This window comes from Cajanus cajan, chromosome 1, assembly GCF_000230855.2.
Source record: "Cajanus cajan strain Asha chromosome 1, NIPB_CcT2T_4, whole genome shotgun sequence".
NCBI lineage: Eukaryota > Viridiplantae > Streptophyta > Magnoliopsida > Fabales > Fabaceae > Cajanus > Cajanus cajan.
The window spans coordinates 79,508,003-79,528,239 of record NC_138517.1 but is presented as its reverse complement, the minus strand read 5'-3'; the positions used below and the strand labels follow the sequence as shown (position 1 = coordinate 79,528,239).

General features: G+C 33.1%; 2 protein-coding genes across 5 annotated transcripts; one reads left to right on the top strand and one right to left on the bottom strand.

The window, feature by feature from the left end:
• The first annotated feature begins 3,382 nt into the window (after window positions 1-3,382).
• LOC109803364 (KRR1 family protein) lies at window positions 3,383-6,639 on the top strand. Its single transcript, XM_020364901.3, has 3 exons — window positions 3,383-3,553; window positions 4,036-6,160; window positions 6,406-6,639. The coding sequence occupies exon 2, from the start codon at window positions 4,117-4,119 to the stop codon at window positions 6,136-6,138; it is 2,022 nt and encodes a 673-aa protein (XP_020220490.1). The 5' UTR covers window positions 3,383-3,553; window positions 4,036-4,116; the 3' UTR covers window positions 6,139-6,160; window positions 6,406-6,639.
• Window positions 6,572-18,542, bottom strand: LOC109803365 (6-phosphogluconate dehydrogenase family protein). Of its 4 annotated transcripts, XM_029272428.2 has the most exons (12): window positions 18,392-18,452; window positions 18,221-18,296; window positions 18,079-18,122; window positions 17,585-17,673; window positions 17,211-17,325; window positions 11,519-11,669; window positions 10,285-10,367; window positions 9,774-9,869; window positions 9,534-9,676; window positions 8,886-8,970; window positions 7,428-7,507; window positions 6,572-6,879 (listed from the first exon to the last, which is right to left on the bottom strand). In XM_029272428.2, the coding sequence occupies exons 4-12, from the start codon at window positions 17,644-17,646 to the stop codon at window positions 6,783-6,785; spliced, it is 912 nt and encodes a 303-aa protein (XP_029128261.1). In that variant the 5' UTR covers window positions 17,647-17,673; window positions 18,079-18,122; window positions 18,221-18,296; window positions 18,392-18,452; the 3' UTR covers window positions 6,572-6,782. The 4 variants fall into 4 exon arrangements, with proteins under 4 accessions (XP_029128261.1, XP_020220493.1, XP_020220491.1 ...); XM_020364904.3 differs by having other exon boundaries at window positions 18,100-18,296; window positions 18,392-18,542; XM_020364902.3 differs by having other exon boundaries at window positions 18,079-18,296; window positions 18,392-18,541.
• Between the last annotated feature and the right edge of the window lie 1,695 nt (window positions 18,543-20,237).

The window sequence follows — 20,237 nt, the reverse complement described above, 5'->3', positions numbered from 1 at the left end:
CATACACCTTAACTAATGTGTCGTCACACATTTACCTACGGAGATTTTCTAATACGCCTGGGTAATTTAAGTGACTTGACCCTATCGAATCAACCTTGATCACTTTCACATCATATGCACTTACTAAATCCATAGTTAAAATGGGATACTAATCTATCTTCTAATTTCTTAAGTGTCGACAGTTATACTTAAAAAATTCGAATCCACCATCAGAACTAATATAGTTGGGCATAAACATATCACAACCTTGACATGCATTACTAAATCACATATGGGATTAACCCACAACTATCCTTAAACCACACAACCTTTCAAGTAATCAATTAAGGATTGTAACTTTCAATTTCATACTTTATTCCACATTGACTAAGGACTTAAAGGAGACTCAACAAAATCCACTCCAAGAGTTTCACACCTACTTAAGGAGGGTTTTCAACAATTGGCCTCCTAGAGTGCCAAAACAAGATTCTCTATATGGGATCTTCAACTTTCAAACAACACCATCTCTTCTAGTTCTAAGTCAATTAACATACTTTAAGTCATTTATATACATTATCCCAGGTCAATGTATATAGAGATCAAGTCACACCATCATACATAGCATACTAGCCATACATAGCATTTCCATGCTCATCACATTTTAACTATACAAATATAACATATCAATGCTTATTATGATTATCCTACATTATACAATATGTAATAGACTAAAGCATTTCTATTCATGTTCTTCATATGACATTTAGTCATCAAAAAGTAAATCATCATTATACAACAAAGAAGAAACTTAACCCTTCAAATGTCCAAGATTCTCGCTCTAAGAGACACTATTTCGCTTTGAGTGCTAATAAACTCACTAGGAGCCTTAGTCTAGTTGCTTTGATTGACATCATCCTTGCTTTAAGCGAAAAAATTCACTCAAAGTGCTTATAATTCATTTTAAGTGATCAAAGTCAAGGAACACCCCTAAACTTCCACCTCCACTAGCTTTGAGCAAGTGAGTCCTTACTTTAAGCCACTGAAACTTGTCCTAAGTGATAACAATTCACTTTAAGCGAACCAAGTCAGAGACCACCCCTGACCTAGTCACACCTGCTCGCTTCGAGCGATCCCTATGGACACTTTGAGTGAGCAAGCCTAGAAACTTGCATAATTAAAGCTTAAGAACAACAACCCATCAACCATCTTAGTCATTACAAATCTGATCAACCTATACAACAAGACAGGCAGACAACATCACAATTCACACATATATATTCTTAATAGTTCATTGTGCACCATAATCCTAACATGCAACAATAGAGTCATTTTAAATCATCCAATTGATCTCAACCACCCCAAGAACCAAAACCCATCCCTCCATCATGCAATTGGGAATATTTCCAACCACTCTCTCTCTCTCTCACACACACATACACACACATATATAATCAGAATTAGCAACATGTAATTCAATCATCTCATTCACAATCAATCCTAGTTTCGTTTACCTTAGCTCTGAGTTGATCAAGGGAAAAGGAAAAGAAGACCGAAGGAGGCAACTCCAAGCTCCGAATCACCCAAGCTTCACACCAACCCATAGGTTCTAAACTCTAGATAGGAGAAACAAAATTAACCCTCCTCAACACCCAAGACTAAGACACTTTGGGAACTAAGAGAAGAAAAACAAGCCATTAGAACTCTTAAACTCCTAGCACGATGTTACAATTAATTTTTAATATATATATTTTTAAATTATGTAAATATTTAAGGATGAAACTATTTAGAAAATTTGGAGACGAAAAAATGGTTGTAAACCCATGTATCTCCTTTATACATATGTATATATAGATATAAATTTACAATAAATTATATATAAATAAGTATTATTCTTATATGATTAAAATTAAAATTTATATAAATAAATAATTTTAAATATATAAATAATATTTTAGATTTATGATAAATAATTTATATTCCGACTCAAGATTTTTTTAATTATGATAATTTAATTAAAAAATATTAAAAATTAATTTATTAATAATATTGCAAATAAAAATTGAAACACTTAAATAAAAGTACTTAAAAACGTTTTCTCATCAGAAAAAAAATGTTTAAAAATACTTTTTCTTAGGAGTTAGGATAACAATGGTTTGTATATAGTATATACGGTAGATAGTTTTATAAATTCTTTGTCTTTATAGCTAAAAATATTTTATTTTAATTTTAAAACATATTATTTTTGTTTTCTTATAGTTTCTATCTTTACTATAGGAGTTAAAAATAAAATTTATGAAATTATAAGAATTAAAAGAAAACAAAAATAATATTTATAACAACTAAAATAAAAAATTATTATTTATAAAAATAAAAAGATAGAACTTAAACAATTATATGAACTAAAAGAGTAAATAAACAATAAAAAATAAAAACAAAGAAGATTGTTTGTGTATAATTTCTACAGAAAAAAACCTGATAGAGTAATTATAATTAGTGTTATAAGACTCGATTTTGATCAATTATTTCAATTTGTTGTCTTGAAAATTTAGTATCAAACTGTTTCAAGTCACTCAATGGATGCTTTTGTCCGATAGAATTATGTTTGACTGAGCAGGAATTTGGCTAAAAATGAGTGATTCAGTGGGTTTGGCTGGCCCATTAATTTATGTATATAATTGTTTATAGAAAATTAAACAACTTTATTTTTAAAATATTAAATATTTTTTCAATAAATGACGTCGTTCCTTAAAAAAAAAAGGTTAAATTATATTTTTAATCCATCTATTTATTTTTAAGATTTAATTTTTTTTCGTCCTTGGAGTATCTACCGTCGATAGCAGTGACTAATCTCATCGCTACGTTGGAGGCACCTCAAAGAGTGGGATAACTGACATCAAGATTTAACGCGGGTGCATACACAAGACAAAATTCAAACCCCTGACATTGCTTAAGCCTGGATCAACCCCTACTGTTAAACTACATGTTTGAGGTTTTTAAGATTTAATTTAGTTCTATTATTTTTAAAAAGTTCAATTTAGTTCTTTAACTTTTTAAAAATTATTCATTGTTATTCATGAAGACGTTAATAAAATTGAATAAAAGGATAATATTGAACATTTTAAAAATAATAAGATTGAATCAAACATTTTAAGTGATTTAATTTAATTATCTAATTTTTAAATTATGTTTAATGTTACTCTTCCATTAAATTTTATTAATATTATTAATGTTAATTTGTATGAAAAAATAAATTTTAATATTTTTGAAAAATTAGAGGACTTAATTAAAATTATTTAAAAATAATAAAACTAAATTAAATCTTAAAAATAAATAGAGAAAAAATATAATTTAGAAAAAAAATTTAAAAGTTTTAAAAAAATGTTTTCATTCATGTTTTGTTTTGTGAGTCCAAGACCCAAACGGCCAAAAACGCAAAAACCCTCGACGCTCTCGCTGTGACTGCACAAGTCGCGCACTCCGAGCCTCCGACAGCGGCGGCGCGTTCACGTTCATCTCTTCGCCGTACCGCGGCGTTCATCCTCTCCTCACCGCCCAGCGACACGACCTTGCTCTGGTTAGTACGTTAACTGCGTTTTATTTTACTTTTTTTTTGTCTATTGTTGTTGCTCTGATTTGATGAGAGTGTCTCTGATCTTGGAAATTTTAATTTGTCTCTGTTAGCTATGGTTTGATTTTATTTTATTTTTTCAATGCTTTTTTGTATTTTTTATGCTGCTTTGCTACTATCAGTCTATTATCTTACCGTGTTACTCATTTCTTCCTTTCTCTGCATTCTATCTGTTTGATGTTATTCCTTATGCGCCTAACACAAGTGTGTTTTGTTTAATGTTTACAAAAATTAAAAATAAAGCAAGTACTTCTGTAAAAAAAATGTTAAGTTCCTGCAAACTTCGAGATAGTGTACGGTATGGGAGGATTATAGTTCTATTTTTATATTTTGCATGGGTTCTTATTCGATTTGATAAGTTCTGTTGCTTGCTTTTGCCAATATTTCTATGTTGACCTAATACTTTGGTCTATCTTTGGAAATTTCAGATTATACACTGAGCATATCTTCGGGGGATCTGTGCTTTGGAGGATTAGTTTGCAGCAGTTAGATTTGTTGCTTTGTAGAAAATGCCTCTGCAACTTTTTGATGGCAGTGATTCTGAAAATGATGACATTTCAAAGATCAAGATAGACGAGGAGTATGCTCGTAGGTTCGAGCACAACAAAAAGCGGGAGGCCCTCCAGCGATTTGAGGAATTAAAGAAGAAGGGTGTCATTGGTTCACCTTCACCCTCACATTCTGAAGGGGAGGACGAATCTGAGTCTGAGTCATCGGATGATGATGACTATGAGAAGCTTGTTAATTCTAGAAGGAGGGACAAGGAGTTCTTTGATGCCTTAATTAAGGTGAAGAAGCAAGATCCTGTTCTTAAGCAGAAAGATGTTAGGCTTTTTGTATCTGATGATAGCAGTGATGATGAAAGTGGTGAAAAGGATAAAGTTAAATCAAAAGACAAGAGGGGTGAAAAGCCAATGTATTTGAAGGATGTGGTGGCAAAGCATTTGATCGAGGAGGGGGCAGATTTTGGTGATGAAGAGGAGGAAATAAATGAAAAGGAAAAACGTAAGGGTAAAAAGGTAATGCCCTCCAAAGATAAAGATTTTGTTAATAAAGATGGGAAGAAGACTTATGGTGATGAGCAAGAGGATTTGAAAAGAGCTTTTATGGAAGCAGTAGAAAGAGAGGGTTTGGAAGATGGTGAAGAGGAGTTTTTCACTGTGAAGGAGAAGGTTGGTGAGGAGAACGAAGTAGATAGTGATGACAAGGAATTTGAGGAGAAGCTGGATGAGTATTTTGGTGGAGATGTTGAATCAAATGAACATTCCAAGTTTCTAAGAAGCTATTTCATGAACAAAATGTGGATTGACAAGAGTGGCAAGAATTCGAATGTCGGAGAGGATGAATTGGAAGAGATTTCAGAGGATGAGATGGAGCTTGAGAGACAAGAAGAATATGAGTATAGATTTCAGGAAAATCCAGGAGATAGAGTCTTGGGTCATGCTCGGAAGGTGGAAGGATCAGTGAGGAAGAAGACCAATACAAGGAAAGAGCAGAGAAAGAGCAAAGAAGAGAGAATGGCTATAGCACAAAAGGAAAGGGAGGATGAGTTGAAACATTTAAAAAATTTGAAGAAGCAGGAGATACAAGAGAAGGTTAAAAAGATAATGAAGACTGCTGGAATCCATGATCGTGATATTATCCCACTGTCCATGGCAGAAATTGAAGAGGAATTTGACCCGGAGGAGTATGATAGAATGATGAAGAAGGCATTTGACGAGAAATATTATGATGCAGAGGATGCTGACCCTGACTTTTGTAGTGATAATGATGACATTGAGAAGCCAGATTTTGAAAAGGAGGATGAATTACTTGGGCTTCCTAAAGGCTGGGATGAATGTGGATCTAATGGTGGGTTTTTAGCTACAAGGGAAAAAGTATTGAAAGAAAATATTGAGAATACCAGTGATGATGATCTCCCAGAAGAAGATGAAAAAGAAGGAAAAATTTTTGAGGAAGAAGAAGAAGAAGATGACGCAATTCCTGAGGAAGGTAGTCGGAAGAGGAAGCGCAAAACAGCACTTTTGGAAAAAGCAAGACTGGCAATGATGGATGAGTACTATAAATTAGATTATGAGGACACAATTGGGGACCTGAAGACAAGATTCAAGTATGCCAAAACAAAACCAAATAGATTTGGCATGAGTGCCTCAGAGATACTATTGATGGATGACAAGGAATTGAATCAGTATATTTCTTTGAAAAAGCTTGCTCCTTACCAGGAGGAGGAATGGAAATTAAGCAAACAAAAAAGACGCATACTGAAGATGAGGGCTAAGGAGCTCCTTCGTACTTCAGGTTTGAATAAGAAGAAACGTAAGAAGTCAAGTGTTGATTCTGGCAAGATAACTTCATCAACTAATGTTGTTGAGAATGAAAAAGCAAGCACAGAAGAATCAAATATTAATAAGAACAATCTGTCAAGGAAAGCCAAGAGAAGGCGACAAATGGCTAATTTGAAGTTATCACAATCGAGGCTTAAAGCATATGGGAAGATACCCTCAAAATCCAAGCATGGAGGAAAGCACTGAAAGCTGTCAATTATTTATGCAGGTAATTGCTGGGGTTAACTTGAACTAGTTATATAAAATATTCATTGCTATTGTTAAAAAATGTCTGGCTTAATAAAACATTTTTTTTGTCTAATAAAGCAATTTATTTAAATTAATGTGATTATATTCAGTCACAATTAAAATAATATTGAATTAAGTTTATTTATTCATTCATTTTTGAAAAAGAATCGTTCCTACCTCTCCTCCCCAAATTTGTCTGTTTGTAACTCTTTGGGTGTTTTGCAGAAGGAACCAACTAACCGATGTACTTATTACAAGAGGATTGGAGCTTAATATTAACGTGCGGTGGGTATGTTAGCCAACGTGTTTTTGTGGAGAGAAGTTTTGGTTGTCTTTATGTTTTCTCCAAATGTTTAGAGTCTATGGAATTTGTCACTATACAAACTGTCAATTGGACCAAAAGTTGGTGCTTGACTGTGTTTTCAATATTGCATTTACTCATTTAGAATTTGTGCTTTAGTATTTGTTCGTCTTACGGATTCACAGCTTTTTTCTGATTGAAAACAATATGTTGCAACTGTTTCTATAGCTTTACTGAGCTCAATTGCCTTATACTAGGCATAGTATTACAACAGTTTTATGTATACAACCAACATCTTAATTTACTGATCAAGAGGCTCGTCCGTTCCTGAGTAATAATGACGAAAAGCACATGAAAAGTCTTTAGCTTCATAACCACCGCTGCAGAGTTCAGTATATCTGCACAAAACAAAATTAGTTTGGCTTTCTAAAGGAGTTGAAGCTGTTAATAAAGTCCATATAGAAATTTATATTGCCAATGTGGCTCATTATCCAAACCAAAATTCCCAACTTCTGCTAGATAACAGTAAACAAGAAATGTATTATACTATTGGCTACAGTGTAATGTAAGCCAACCCTTCTCAATATTTGAAATTAAGTGAATTGAATTACTTCCGTATTAGTTTGCGGGTAAGATATGAATTGGCATTTCATGTTGCAATAGAGGTGGCATGTCGTTACATAACTTGATAGTGGTAGCCCAAGCTCAACTTGTAAATAAACACAGTGGATATATTTTTCCATTCATTCTTAATAATAGGTTATTGAATTATGAGGCAATACATTTATGAACTTATTTTGGAAAGAAAATACAAGAGTCTCTGGTAACACTGGTGACCAACTATTTACTGAAAAAATTTAATAAAAAAATGCAATGAATTTAACACAAGAGAGTTGTACATGACATCGTTGACATGCCTAGGTTATGCAAGAAGAGTGTGACTTACATCTTTTGCGCTTGAGATGTTAGTGGGTATTTACATCCAGCCAATTTAGCTGATTGTACTGCTAGGTTCAAGTCTTTAGCCTGGAGCGCACACAATTAATTAGGCTTGTTTTTAACAACCTAAACCAGACTAAAGCAAACACTGAAACGCATGTTTAACAAACTTCAAGATTAATACTAATATTGAGCACCGATAAAAAAAATTAATCATAATAGACTTCACATTCAAGGTAGAAATAGCTTTCTATTTTTTTTAGAAAAATCCCTGCACTTGATTTAGCCAGTTTATATAACTTTGTATAAGTGGCTCCAACATAAGGTTTCAAAAAAAAAAAAAAAAAAAAAGAGTAAACAAGGCAGCCAAGAAATGTATAATATATAGACCGTAGGAATGCAGTGAAATAAACGAAAAGTTCTGAAGCAGCATGATAGTCAACATCATTAATGTAGGATATTGCAAAAGCTCTAAAAAGAAATTGAGTACCAAGTAAACAATTTCTGGCAGTTCCCAGGTTGTAACCCAATAAAATATAGAAAGTACAATCCCTTCTGCTTAAATGACAGACATTGTTGCATATTGAGAATTATCCTTTCTTTTCAATCAAGATGCATGAATTTGGTTCAAGAGATTTTGCGATGTCAAATTAAATTTGATATTGAGAAATTCAACGCAACACCTAGCATGATTTCAGCCAATTTGAAATGAATTACAACATAGTGGACAATTTTTTTTTAGACAAAAAAAGGAAAATTTTTACGAACATTCTATTGCTAAAAGAGTCAGCATGTAATTTCATAAAGAGCATGTAGAGCTTAACTAATGGGCCCAAAGTTGTCAAGTAGCTAGCTACCAAGAGAGTAGAGGGATTTTTTAGAAAAGAAAATGTTAATTATTTGAATATCATCTACCAGTAAGTTAGTTATTTCTAAATAAAAAAGAGTTAAATATGTTTTTAGTCCCTCAAATTTAAGATAAATTTGTTTTTGGTCCCTCAAATTTAAAATTGTTGTTTTTAGTCCCTATAATTTTCAAAAATCTTGTTTTAGTCCCGTAGGTCACCAATAACATATTTGAAAGTGACTAATTAAGACAGTTATGCAATATCAACCGGATTTAATGTGATATTTTCATTAATAGGGACACCAATAAGTAGATTTTATACAATAATGTTTGATAAAATTCTTAACAAAATTTGAATATAAGGACTAAATTAAGATTTTTTGAAATTACAGGAACTAAAAATAATTTTAAATTTGAGGGACCAAAAATAGATTTATCCTAAATTTGAGGGATTAAAAACATATTTAAGACAATAAAAAATAATTTTAACAAAAATTTCTTTTGTAACTCTCCCAAATAAATCTCAGTATAAATCAAATAAATCTTAGTATAAATCAAAAGATTTGATTTGGTTCCAAATTAAACATGTACAACTTGAGCCAAAGTTCATTTACTTACCATAAGCTTGGATGCAAACCCTCCGTTATAATCCCTAGACGAGGGCACCCCTTTCATCAGCCCAGGAACTGGGTTGTAAGCATCACTGTAATCAATGCAACTACAACCTATTAATTTGATTGTCTAAATACTAAAACTTTCATCTTCTAAAATATTCCCTAAAGACAGTGAACTATGCTATATATGGAAAATTTTGTTGCTGAAAAAGGAAGCATATTTTTGTTATCAGGAGAAAACTACAAGAGTCTCAAAGAGTACAATAAGACAACATATATGAGGACAGTAATTATTGAGGAAAACACAGACCGAGTTTAGAATATGTCACTTGCAGTGAAGTTATGTCAAGGAAACTAGTTAGAGCATCTGCAATGGAGGTTGCTTATAAGCAACTCCCATTGCAGATGCTCTTATGCGTCTCGCTATGTACTTCATCATTATGGCCTTTTGAACAAGTTACTTTCATTTGTCTTTGGGGAACTATACTCCGATAATCCTATTTCTTACCTACTCCTTTATAGCTACAATATAACATACAAATTCTAAGGCCTTTGAGAATCTTTGCTACCACATTGTTAATGGTGCTGATGAAACCAATATAGTTCTGCAGCTAATTTTCACATTGAGTCGAGAGGTAAAAGAGCCACATACCTACTCCAACAGCGAGCACTGGAACAGTTAAATATATTTGTCAAGGTGCTGGCAGGAACACCTAGAGATTGACCTAGAGCAAGAGCTTCTGATATTCCCAGCATGCTCACAGCCAAAGCCAAATTATTGCAGATTTTTGCTGCCTAATAACAAAACACCAAGACAAAATATATGACTTACAATTAAACATGCAATTGAGAATACCAATAAGCCTACCCTAGTTATAAGTATGTAACTTACAGAACCGCTTCCTGCTCCACCACAATAGATTGCACTTCTACCCATTGAAAAGAGCAAGGGTTTTGCAGCAAGAAATGCTTCCTCAGAGCCACCAACCTGGGGAAGTTCCATATCTTGTTCATTACCCAATTTCGCCAAAAACTTACAGTTAACATACTAAACATCAGTGAACTACTAGTTTGATCATCTCAGCACCAATTTGGTACTGAAACGATACTTCTTTGACACCATAATAGTCCAAATGTTACTGCAAACTTGGACCAGATTGATATTATTCAATGAGCATGATTAACCATGTAAGGTCTAATGTAAAGTCACTAATTTTTCAAAGACCAAATTGGGAGTCTACTCTAAAAATTACCATCCCCAATAGGAACTGAAAAAATTAGTGATACAGTATTTGTCTGGTTTCAAGGATCAAACGCATGACCAATAAAAATATAATTATTACTAAAAGAAAATTGTAGTTTATGCAAATTTTCTGAAGATTAGAATAAAATAGTAACAATACCATAAAAGTAAGTGTCCCAGCTTCAGCTGCAGTCACACTTCCAGATACAGGAGCATCCAACTTGAAAGGTTTTTCCCAATCACCTACACAATGTATAATCATTCAGTACCACAAAATTAAAAGAGTAAATTGTTCAACCTACTAATCGCTTGAAATCAATCGATAGACATGTAGGATTTTATGCCAGCCACTATACCCATTTGTAAAGAAGAATATAATGAGACAGCTTATTCTCTATAAGACTTTATCGAACACCCATGCATTTTCGTTTAAGAGCCGTCTTCAAAATGAATATAAATTTGAATCTATTTACGAAGTAATGGCTAATGACTAAAAGGCCAAATCTACTCGAGCTAAAAGCTAGACAACTGAATACAATCATATGACACAGAATGACAGAAAGTAGTGAGAAAATTTCAGTTTGGAACCAGTTAGGTTGTAGTAGTTCTATACTTATTTTACACATGCCTTAACCACAGACCTATTATTAACTTCAGCATTTAAAAAGTTGAAGGAACATGATGCAAAACAATAAAAGAAATTAGTTCTTAGGTAATTTGATGAGAAATTAGACCCATTCTTATGAGAAAGACAGGTGAAACAAATAGGTATAACATTAGAAACATTTGTCACGTGATTGACAAAAGACATAAAACAGTGAGATAAAAAGTTTTAAGAAATTCAGAAAAGAAATTGAAAGATCTTTTTAAAATATATGACAGTAAGATATATAAATTGCAGAACCCACTGCTTTGTGATTTTAACAATAAATGTGAAACCATGGGTTTGTGTGGGGTAGAAAAATGAACACACATAAAGAGATAGAAGGTGTTAAACATAATAAGTATGAATGTGTTAAGATGCTTTGACACCATCTTAAGAAAGTGGGGTAAAGCCTAATTCAACTTTACAAAATAAGTTTGTAAGGTGACGATTATCCCCTACTTATAAACATTAGTATAGCTATCTCATTAGTCGATATTGGATCTCCGACAAGATAGGTTCCCCTCAAGTTTTATACAAATATCAATTTTTTTTGTGAATTGGATAGTATAGCCATAGTATGCACAAATGAAAAGACATTTTCTTAAAGTTGTCAATGAACATGAGCAACATATTAGTTATGAACGAACATGAGACAAATAATTCTATGGAGCAAAAGACTAAGAATTTCATAGATGAAAATTCAAGTTAAAATATACTTTACTTGGTTGACATTTCACTTTTATGTTACCTTTCTTTTCTTTTAGAATATAATTAGATACTGTAGAAGAAAGGTTTCTTGATGTTTCTGGATCAATAGTGGATGAATCTAACAACAACCATGGCCTTAGGAGTTTTCCACCATGAAGCAAACCATTTGGTCCAGTGTAAACATCAATCACCTACTTAAATTAAATAAGGATGTTATTTTGGTATCAGTAACAAAGTCAAATAATAATATTGGGAGCAATAAGACAATTCACTGAACCTGTAATATGCCAAATGAGATATTCAGGTACACAGTTTAGAAAACTGTTTAGCTAAATAACCATTTACAGTTAATAACTTTATATTTGGGCCCTTAATTAAATATACATGCTACCATTTATATAGAGCTAAATGGCAGACAGGATAAGACTATACAAAATAATTTGATATAAGAATTGATTATTAAATAAGGTCAATCCTGTTAGTTGAAATAATGTGCTACACTAGGTTAAATAGGAAATAATTGATGAAATGAAGGGGGAGGGGGGAGGAAAATTAGGTTAAAAGATCAGAAGCCTAGGCTTTTGTACAAAAGATAGCAATACAGGTAAAATCAAAGATGATAAAATTTATTTTCTTCTTTTTACCAAAGAAAATGACTATCATATCGACTGATCTAGTAGACAACATATTGAAATCATAGTCCGAAGGGTTAAATCTTAAAGAACTTGTTGGATAGAAATCCCAAAATTTATGGGATATTATTATGTTGCAGAATTTCAGGGATTAGGATCTACGATTTATTCTTTATTGTTGTTACTGATTTATAGGGATTACTATTTAATTATAGGAATTGCCTATTATTTGTTTCCTTTTTTATTTCCCTGTTTTACCTATTTATGTACTAGACCAATCATTTGAATAATAAGAAGAAGAATGATTTCTTCCACTTCTGATAATATGGTATCAAGAGCCAATTCTTCTTCATCGTAGATGAAAATTCAATAAAGTTTCATGGCTGATGCGCCACCCACACAACCATCCACACCAGAAAATATTTCGCCTTCCAATAGAAACCTAAACAACCCAGCCCATATGGCTTCATCCTTCCAACCTATTGACCTAAACCCCTCAATTCAAATAACCCAACACAAATTAAATGGGTTAAACTTCCGAGAATGGTACCAGTCGGTCCTTCTTGTCATCAAAGGGAAAGGAAAAATGGGCTATCTTACAGGGACTTATGCAGCTCCACCAATGACTGATCCTTCCTACAGTAACTGGGATGCAGAGAACTCCATTGTCATGGCTTGGTTGATAAACTCAATGGAACTTAAAATTGGCAGAACTTACCTTTTCTGCAAAACTGCCCATGAAATATGGACCACTGTTCAGGAGATGTACTCAGACCTCCAAAACTCAGCCCAATGCTTTGAAATAAGGACAGCTTTGCGTAATACTCAACAAGGTAACAAATCTGTAACTGAGTATTTTAATATGTTGGTAGAGTTATGGCAAGAAATGGACTTGTTCTATACTGTTTCATGGAAATGTTCTGAGGATAAAATGTTGTATGACCAAATGCTGAAAAAAGAAAGGGTATTTGATTTTCTTCAGGGACTTACAAAAGAATTAGATGAAGTTAGGGGACGGATCCTTGGCCTCAAACCACTACCAACTCTCAAGGAAGCCTTTGCCATGGTTAGAAGAGAAGAAAGTAGGAGGAAAGTGATGTTGCAAAACAATCCTACAATTGAGGATCCTCATCTAAACTCAGCTCTTGTGTCTCGGAAAAATGATCTAAAGACTATCCGTCCTAAAGAGGCCAAGACATGGTGTGATCATTGCCAAAAACCTTACCACACCAAGGAGACATGCTAGCTCATTCATGGAAAACCTACAGATTGGAAACCTAGAAGTCAGCGCAAAGCTGCTGCCTCTGTTAATGTTGCTGAATCTTCTGCAGATTTAAAGAAGCAATGTTCTGCTATTTTTTCTGATGAGCAAATGGATATGCTAAAGAACCTACTCTCTCAACTCAAACCTGAAGCTTCTGCACTAGCAAACTCTACAGCAAACATTGCTCACAAAGGTAATGGTCAGTTTTCTTTCTTGTCTAGACAGGAAAATACAGGAGAATGGATCCTAGATTCCAGAGCTACTGACCATATGACAGGGTCATTGGCTGACTTTACGTCATACAAGAAAGCCGATAAAGGTGTTACTATTACAGTAGCTGACGGTAATTCATCAATGGTAGTTGGTAGTGGTGACTTAAACCTGTCAGGACTAAAACTAAAATCTGTCCTTTATGTTCCTGAATTAAAATACAGTCTCATATCTGCCAGTAAATTGACTAAAGATCTAAATTGTGCAATAATTTTTTACCCTTCTCACTGTATTTTTCAAGATTTGTCTTCGGGGATGATGATTGGCAGTGCTAAGGAACATAATGGTCTGTACTTTGTATCTAATTCACCATCAAAGTCGGATTCTCCTCAAACCATCTCCCTATCAACCGTGTCAGATTCAAATGTTTTTCTATGGCACAACCGTCTTGGTCACCCTAATTTCAATTATTTGAAACACTTGTATCCAGATTTATTCATCAATAAAAATATTTCTTCTTTTAGGTGTGAACATTGCATTCTTGCAAAACAATCTCGAACTAATTATCCCTCTCATCCCTATCAACCATCACAACCCTTCCACCTCATTCATAGTGACATATGGGGTCCTTCTCGAATTCCTAACATAAATGGAGCTAGATGGTTTATCACCTTTATAGATGACCATACTCGTGTGTGTTGGGTGTACCTCTTGAAAGAAAAATCTGAAGCCAGCACAACCTTTAAACAGTTTCATAAACTTGTCACCAATATTTTTGGCTCCTTAATTCACATCCTTCGTACTGATAATGGGCGGGAATACTTCTCTAATGATCTTAATGGTTACCTACAGGAACATGGCATATTCCATCAAAGTTCTTGCAATCATACCCCACAACAAAACGGGGTTGCTGAAAGAAAAAATCGGCACATTTTGGAGGTTGCTCGTTCTCTTATGTTCACCACAAATGTTCCCAACCATTTTAGGGGAGAAGCTGTGTTAACGGCTACCTATCTTATCAATCGTCTTCCCTCCAAACCTCTCCAATTTTTAACCCCTCTTAACTATCTAAAAAGTTTTTTTCCTTTAGTCAGAATGTTGGAGTCTATTCAACCAAAAATATTCGGGTGTACAGTCTTTGTTCATAACTCAAGTCCTACAAGAGGAAAACTGGATCCAAAATCTCATAAATGTATATTCCTTGGCTATTCTCCCACACAAAAAGGGTACAAATGTTACTGCCCAAAATCCAAAAGGTTCTACATATCATGTGATATCACTTTTCTTGAAAATCAACCTTTCTTTCACAATAATTCGTTTCAGGGGGAGAATATGATTGAACCTCATCATTGGGATCCTTCCATCTCTCTTCCAATTTCTCTTCCTTTACCTGAACCTATAAAAAAAGAATCTGAAACAGAATCTACACCAATAACCAGTCAAGGGGGAGAATTAGAAAAGAGGACTCAAAATGAGTTCAAATTTTTTCCAAAATTCTACACTAGGAGACATAATGTTCCTTTGCAAGGTCAATCTTCAGACTTGGAGCCAAATCATGTGGAAGCAATAGACTGTAACACTGAAGGTAATTGTGCAGTTGAAAATCTTAATGTTGAAAATGATACTATGGATGAATTTGACTTGCCTATTGCATTACGAAAAGGAGTTAGATCTTGTACAAAGCATTCTATATCAAATTTCCTCACATATTCTAACCTATCTCCGAGATATAGAGCTTTTGTTACAGAATTGGATAGTGTTCAGATCCCAAACACTGTCTTTGATGCTCTTAAAGACGAAAAATGGAGAGCTGCTGTCCTAGAGGAAATGGCTGCACTAGAAGAAAATAAGACCTAGGATATTGTCAAGCTGCCCAAGGAGAAGAAAGTTGTGGGCTGCAGATGGATATTTACCACAAAAATGGGTGCAGATGGGAAGATAGTCAGGTATAAGGCGAGGCTAGTGGCCCAAGGCTATACCCAAACCCATGGTATAGATTATGAAGAAACATTTGCACCAGTTGCAAAACTTAATTCTATTAGAATTCTCATTTCTCTTGCAGCAAATCTGGATTGGAAACTACACCAATTAGATGTGAAGAATGCTTTCTTGAATGGGAAGTTGGAGGAGGAAGTTTATATGAAATTGCCCCCTGGATTTGAAGGAGAAAATAATGATGTTGTGTGCAGGTTAAATAAGTCCCTGTATGGACTGAAACAGTCCCCAAGGGCCTGGTTCACAAGATTCAGCACTACTATGAAACAACTTGGCTATGTTCAAAGCCAAGCAGACCACACCCTTTTTGTAAAAAAATCCAAAGATGAAAGAAGGGCTATTCTTATTGTCTATGTAGATGACATGGTAATCACAGGTGATGACAATCAAGAAATTGACAATCTCAAAAGTTGTTTGCAAGCAGAATTCAAGGTTAAAGATCTTGGGCAGCTTCAATACTTTCTTGGGATGGAAATAGCTAGAAGCAAGAAAAGTATTTTCATCTCACAAAGGAAGTACACTCTTGATTTGCTTCGAGAAACAGGGAAACTGGGGTGTAGACCTACAACAACTCCCCTAGATCGAAATTGGAAGCACAAGATTATTGAAGATGATCCTCTAGTTGAAAAGGAGAGATATCAACGCCTTGTAGGAAAACTAATCTACCTATCTCTCACTAGACCAGATATTGCCTACAGTGTTAGTGTGGTAAGTCAATTTATGCATTCTCCTAGGAAGAGGCATTTGGATGCTGTAAATCAGATTCTTCGTTATCTCAAAAGTACTCCTGGAAAGGGATTACTGTTCAGAAAAAATGAACACAGAAGTGTAGAGTGTTTTGCAGATGCTGATTGGGCAGGTTCAATTGAAGATTCAAAATCTACCACAGGATACTGTACAAAAGTATGGGGAAACCTAGTGACATGGAGAAGTAAAAAACAATCGGTTGTTGCAAGAAGCAGTGCAGAGGCTGAATATAGAGCAATTGCTCAAGGAGTTTGTGAACTGATTTGGATAAAAAGATTATTACATGATTTATTTATTCCCCTTCAAGAGCCTGTGAAACTGTACAGTGATAGCAAGTCAGCCATAAACATAGTACATAACCCAGTGCAACATGACAGGATGAAACATGTAAGAATTGACAGAAACTTCATCAAGTCAGAAATGGAAAATGGTACATTTTCTCTAAATTATGTTCCAACCAAATTACAAGAAGCAGACCTGCTGACAAATGCTTTGTTGAAGTCAGATTTTGAGTCTAATATTAGCAAGCTAGGAATGACTAGCATCTATTCACCAGCTTGAGGGGGAGTGTTGGATAGAAATCCCAAAATTTATGGGATATTATTATGTTGCAGAATTTCAGGGATTAGGATCTACTATTTATTCTTTATTGTTGTTACTGATTTATAGGGATTACTATTTAATTATAGGAATTGCCTATTATTTGTTTCCTTTTTTATTTCCCTGTTTTACCTATTTATGTACTAGACCAATCATTTGAATAATAAGAAGAAGAATGATTTCTTCCACTTCTGATAATAGAACTGTATAGGAAAGTGAAGCCACAAATGATCTAATGCATTCACATATATGGAAAAGCATTTGGAACTAATGGCCATACTCACATGAGCAGAGGAAGGTAACATTGTGATTACAACATCACTTGCTTCTGAAACCTCATAAGGCGTTTTCTTTGTAGGAACTCCCATCTGAGAGAACATCTCGAGAACATCAGAGTTTCTGCCAATTTTTTGCACATTCAATTAAAATCACAGACATTCTGCTTAAATTAACAAAAAAATAAATATGAAACAACCCAATTATATTAACAGTGCCATTAACTCAGACTCCCCGTATGGAGCATACTCTCAAACCATGCCCAAAATATCAATATCCTATGAATTGCATCTACAAATGAAAAATAACAATATAGTACTGTCACAGGGCCACATTTAAGGACAACGGCATGATAAGATAAAGAAATTGCTAAAAACATTACAGGTCATGAACTGCAAGTCTGAATCCAGCTTTGATCAGATTATTCGCCATTCGGGACCCCATATTTCCAAGCCCAATGAATCCAACATTCTGCAGTGCATCAGTGAGGAGAAAGTGAAAATTTACAAAACATGCATCAATCAAGTTAACAACATGTCAAAGGGAACACGCCAATTAACATGATAAACTTGTAGTTGAACAACTTATAGAATCTGTTTGGATGCAATCATAGAAGCATCTTTCAGAATTTCTCTTTTCAGTAGAAAAACTTAAAACATTTTTAGTCTATATCTAAACAGACTCATAATAGTAATCTTTCAGCACGAGCACAAAAAAGGAAAAGAAAAAAAAATTAAAAATCATTATTCAAATTGAAGTAACTAACCATACGCTTAAGAGGAATTACGACATTAAGCTTATGCTACACATTCGAATGTTTTACATACTCAATTTCAGCTTAGAAAGGCAAAATTAATGACAAAATTAGAGTGAGACCTGCAAGTGTTGAGGGGGAACCTGTGCCGAAGAGAAAGTGCGTACTGAAGAAGAGTTGCATTTGGAAAGAGTAAGCAAAGATTTCAACCTGCAAATCGCCACAGAAGAGTTGCATTTGGAAAGAGTAAGCAAAGATTTCAACCTGCAAATCGCCATAGATGTCCTTTCCCTGCGTGTTTTTGTTGGTTCAAATTCCTAGTATTACCACACTTTTTTCACTACAAAATAAAGAGACATGTGATGGCATAAAATTTGATGATGGAACAAAATAACCACGTGCTTATAAAGGTTGATTAATGATTTTAGTACGAACCAAACTTGAGTTTCAGCTTCGACTTGTTGAGATTGACATTTGAGATTTTGTGTCAATTTTTACGTTGAAATTAACATCATACCAAATTAATAAAATAAGGATAAACAAAAGTAATGGATAACTATGAATCTTGACGCCGCATGACGACACACGTCAAACTTTTTACACCATCATAATATTATTTGTTCTTGTTTTTCAAACATGTTTGGGCCAAAGCCAAAGCAAGGGGAAACCCAACTAATGGATCCGTATGGAAATAATTAAAATATTAGTCTAGTTGGTGTTAAAATGAAAAAGTTCAAAAATAAATTATAAGAGAAAAAATAGTCTAGTTTTTTATTTTATTATTTTATTTTATACTTTTAGTAGGAAACACCAAAATGGGATCAGTTTAAAAACTGAATATAAAAAGTTAGGCTGATTGATCATTGTAGGGTAGTTTGAGAAAGTAATTATTTAAATAGGGATGTTTTGAAACTATTTACGCTTTTGAGGTACTTTACAACAGTGTCGCTATGACCCATAGCGACATCATTGCGACGTGTCCTTTTTTTTTTTTAATTTTTAGAAACCATGAACGCCATATTGTGAAAGTCGCTACAGCCGGTAACGCTTCCAACAAAGTCGTTATAGGCTATAGCGATACAAAACGGCTTCAAAGAAGTCGCTGTAGGCTACAATTCCACCAATTAAATATTTTTTTTAAAATAATTTACTTAAAATTTTTGTATATAAATTTTTTGAACAAATGTAATTAATTATAAATTTTTTGTATAGTGTATAAATATAATTTAAAAAACAATAAATATTTTTAGCAACACAAATTATTTATATAAATAGAAATAGCATTAAAAAAATAAAGAAAAACGAAGTCACTATGGCATGTAGCGCCACAACGTCGCTACATGCCATAACGACTCTAGTATACTATAAAAAAAAAACAAATTTTTAACAGATATATTTTATTTAAAAATTGTGTATAGTGTATAATAAAAAATCAAAAAAAAAAAATTTAGCGACAGAATTTATTTATATAAATGGAAATAGCATAAAAAATAAAAATATGAAAAATATATTAAAAATAAAATAATTAATAAATTGAAGGAAAAAAATGTTTAAAAAAGTAATTAAAATATATAAATTAAAATCAATATATTAAATAAAGGATTTGAATGAAAAAAAATTGAAAAAATAGAAATATAAAATTAATATTTAAAATAAATTAATAATATAATAAATTAAAAAATATATATATAGCATGTCGCTACAGGCATAGTGCCTCGTATGCCAGTTGGAAAAAATCTATCATGCAAAAAAGGATAGTTTCCGTGTACAGTCATAATAGTTGGTACTTGGTTTGTGGACAGAACTGCCTTTTTTTCTTGTGATCATGACTAATGCTACAGAAGATGAAAGTAATTTAGCAGTATGAAGAAATAACTATTTTGTGTAAAGGGAAGTAGTTTCATACTTTCATGCTCCATCTCCGAGCAGTTTTATATTTTCATATTTTTATTTTATTTTAAATACTTATTTTTTTTGTCAACTTTTTTTTAAATTAACATATAAAAAAAATCTTAATAGATTTAAACAAAAAATTTAATTAAAACTACACAAATAATTATTTTTAATTAAATTAAACAAAAAACTGAAAATATAAATTTAATTAAATTAAACAAAAAACTGAAAATATAAATTTATTTATTTGTGTAGTTTTAATTAAAAATATAAAAAAAGAAGTTTTTAAAATAAAATGAAAATATTAAATAAAATAAAATAAAATAAAATAAAATAAAATAAAATAAAGTAGTGTCGTTATAGCCCATAGCGACATTGTGTCGCTATA

Excerpts from the sequence above, each read along its gene's own strand:
- LOC109803364 (XM_020364901.3), top strand. The coding sequence starts at position 4,117 with ATGCCTCTGCAACTTTTTGATGGCAGTGATTCTGAAAATGATGACATT.
- LOC109803365 (XM_020364902.3), bottom strand. The coding sequence starts at position 18,234 with ATGGCGATTTGCAGGTTGAAATCTTTGCTTACTCTTTCCAAATGCAAC. Across the intron at positions 17,674-18,078 it reads TTCCCCCTCAACACTTGCAG|AATGTTGGATTCATTGGGCT; the intron begins GTCTCACTCTAA and ends GATGCACTGCAG. Across the intron at positions 9,677-9,773 it reads GTGGAGCAGGAAGCGGTTCT|GCAGCAAAAATCTGCAATAA; the intron begins GTAAGTTACATA and ends TTTTGTTATTAG.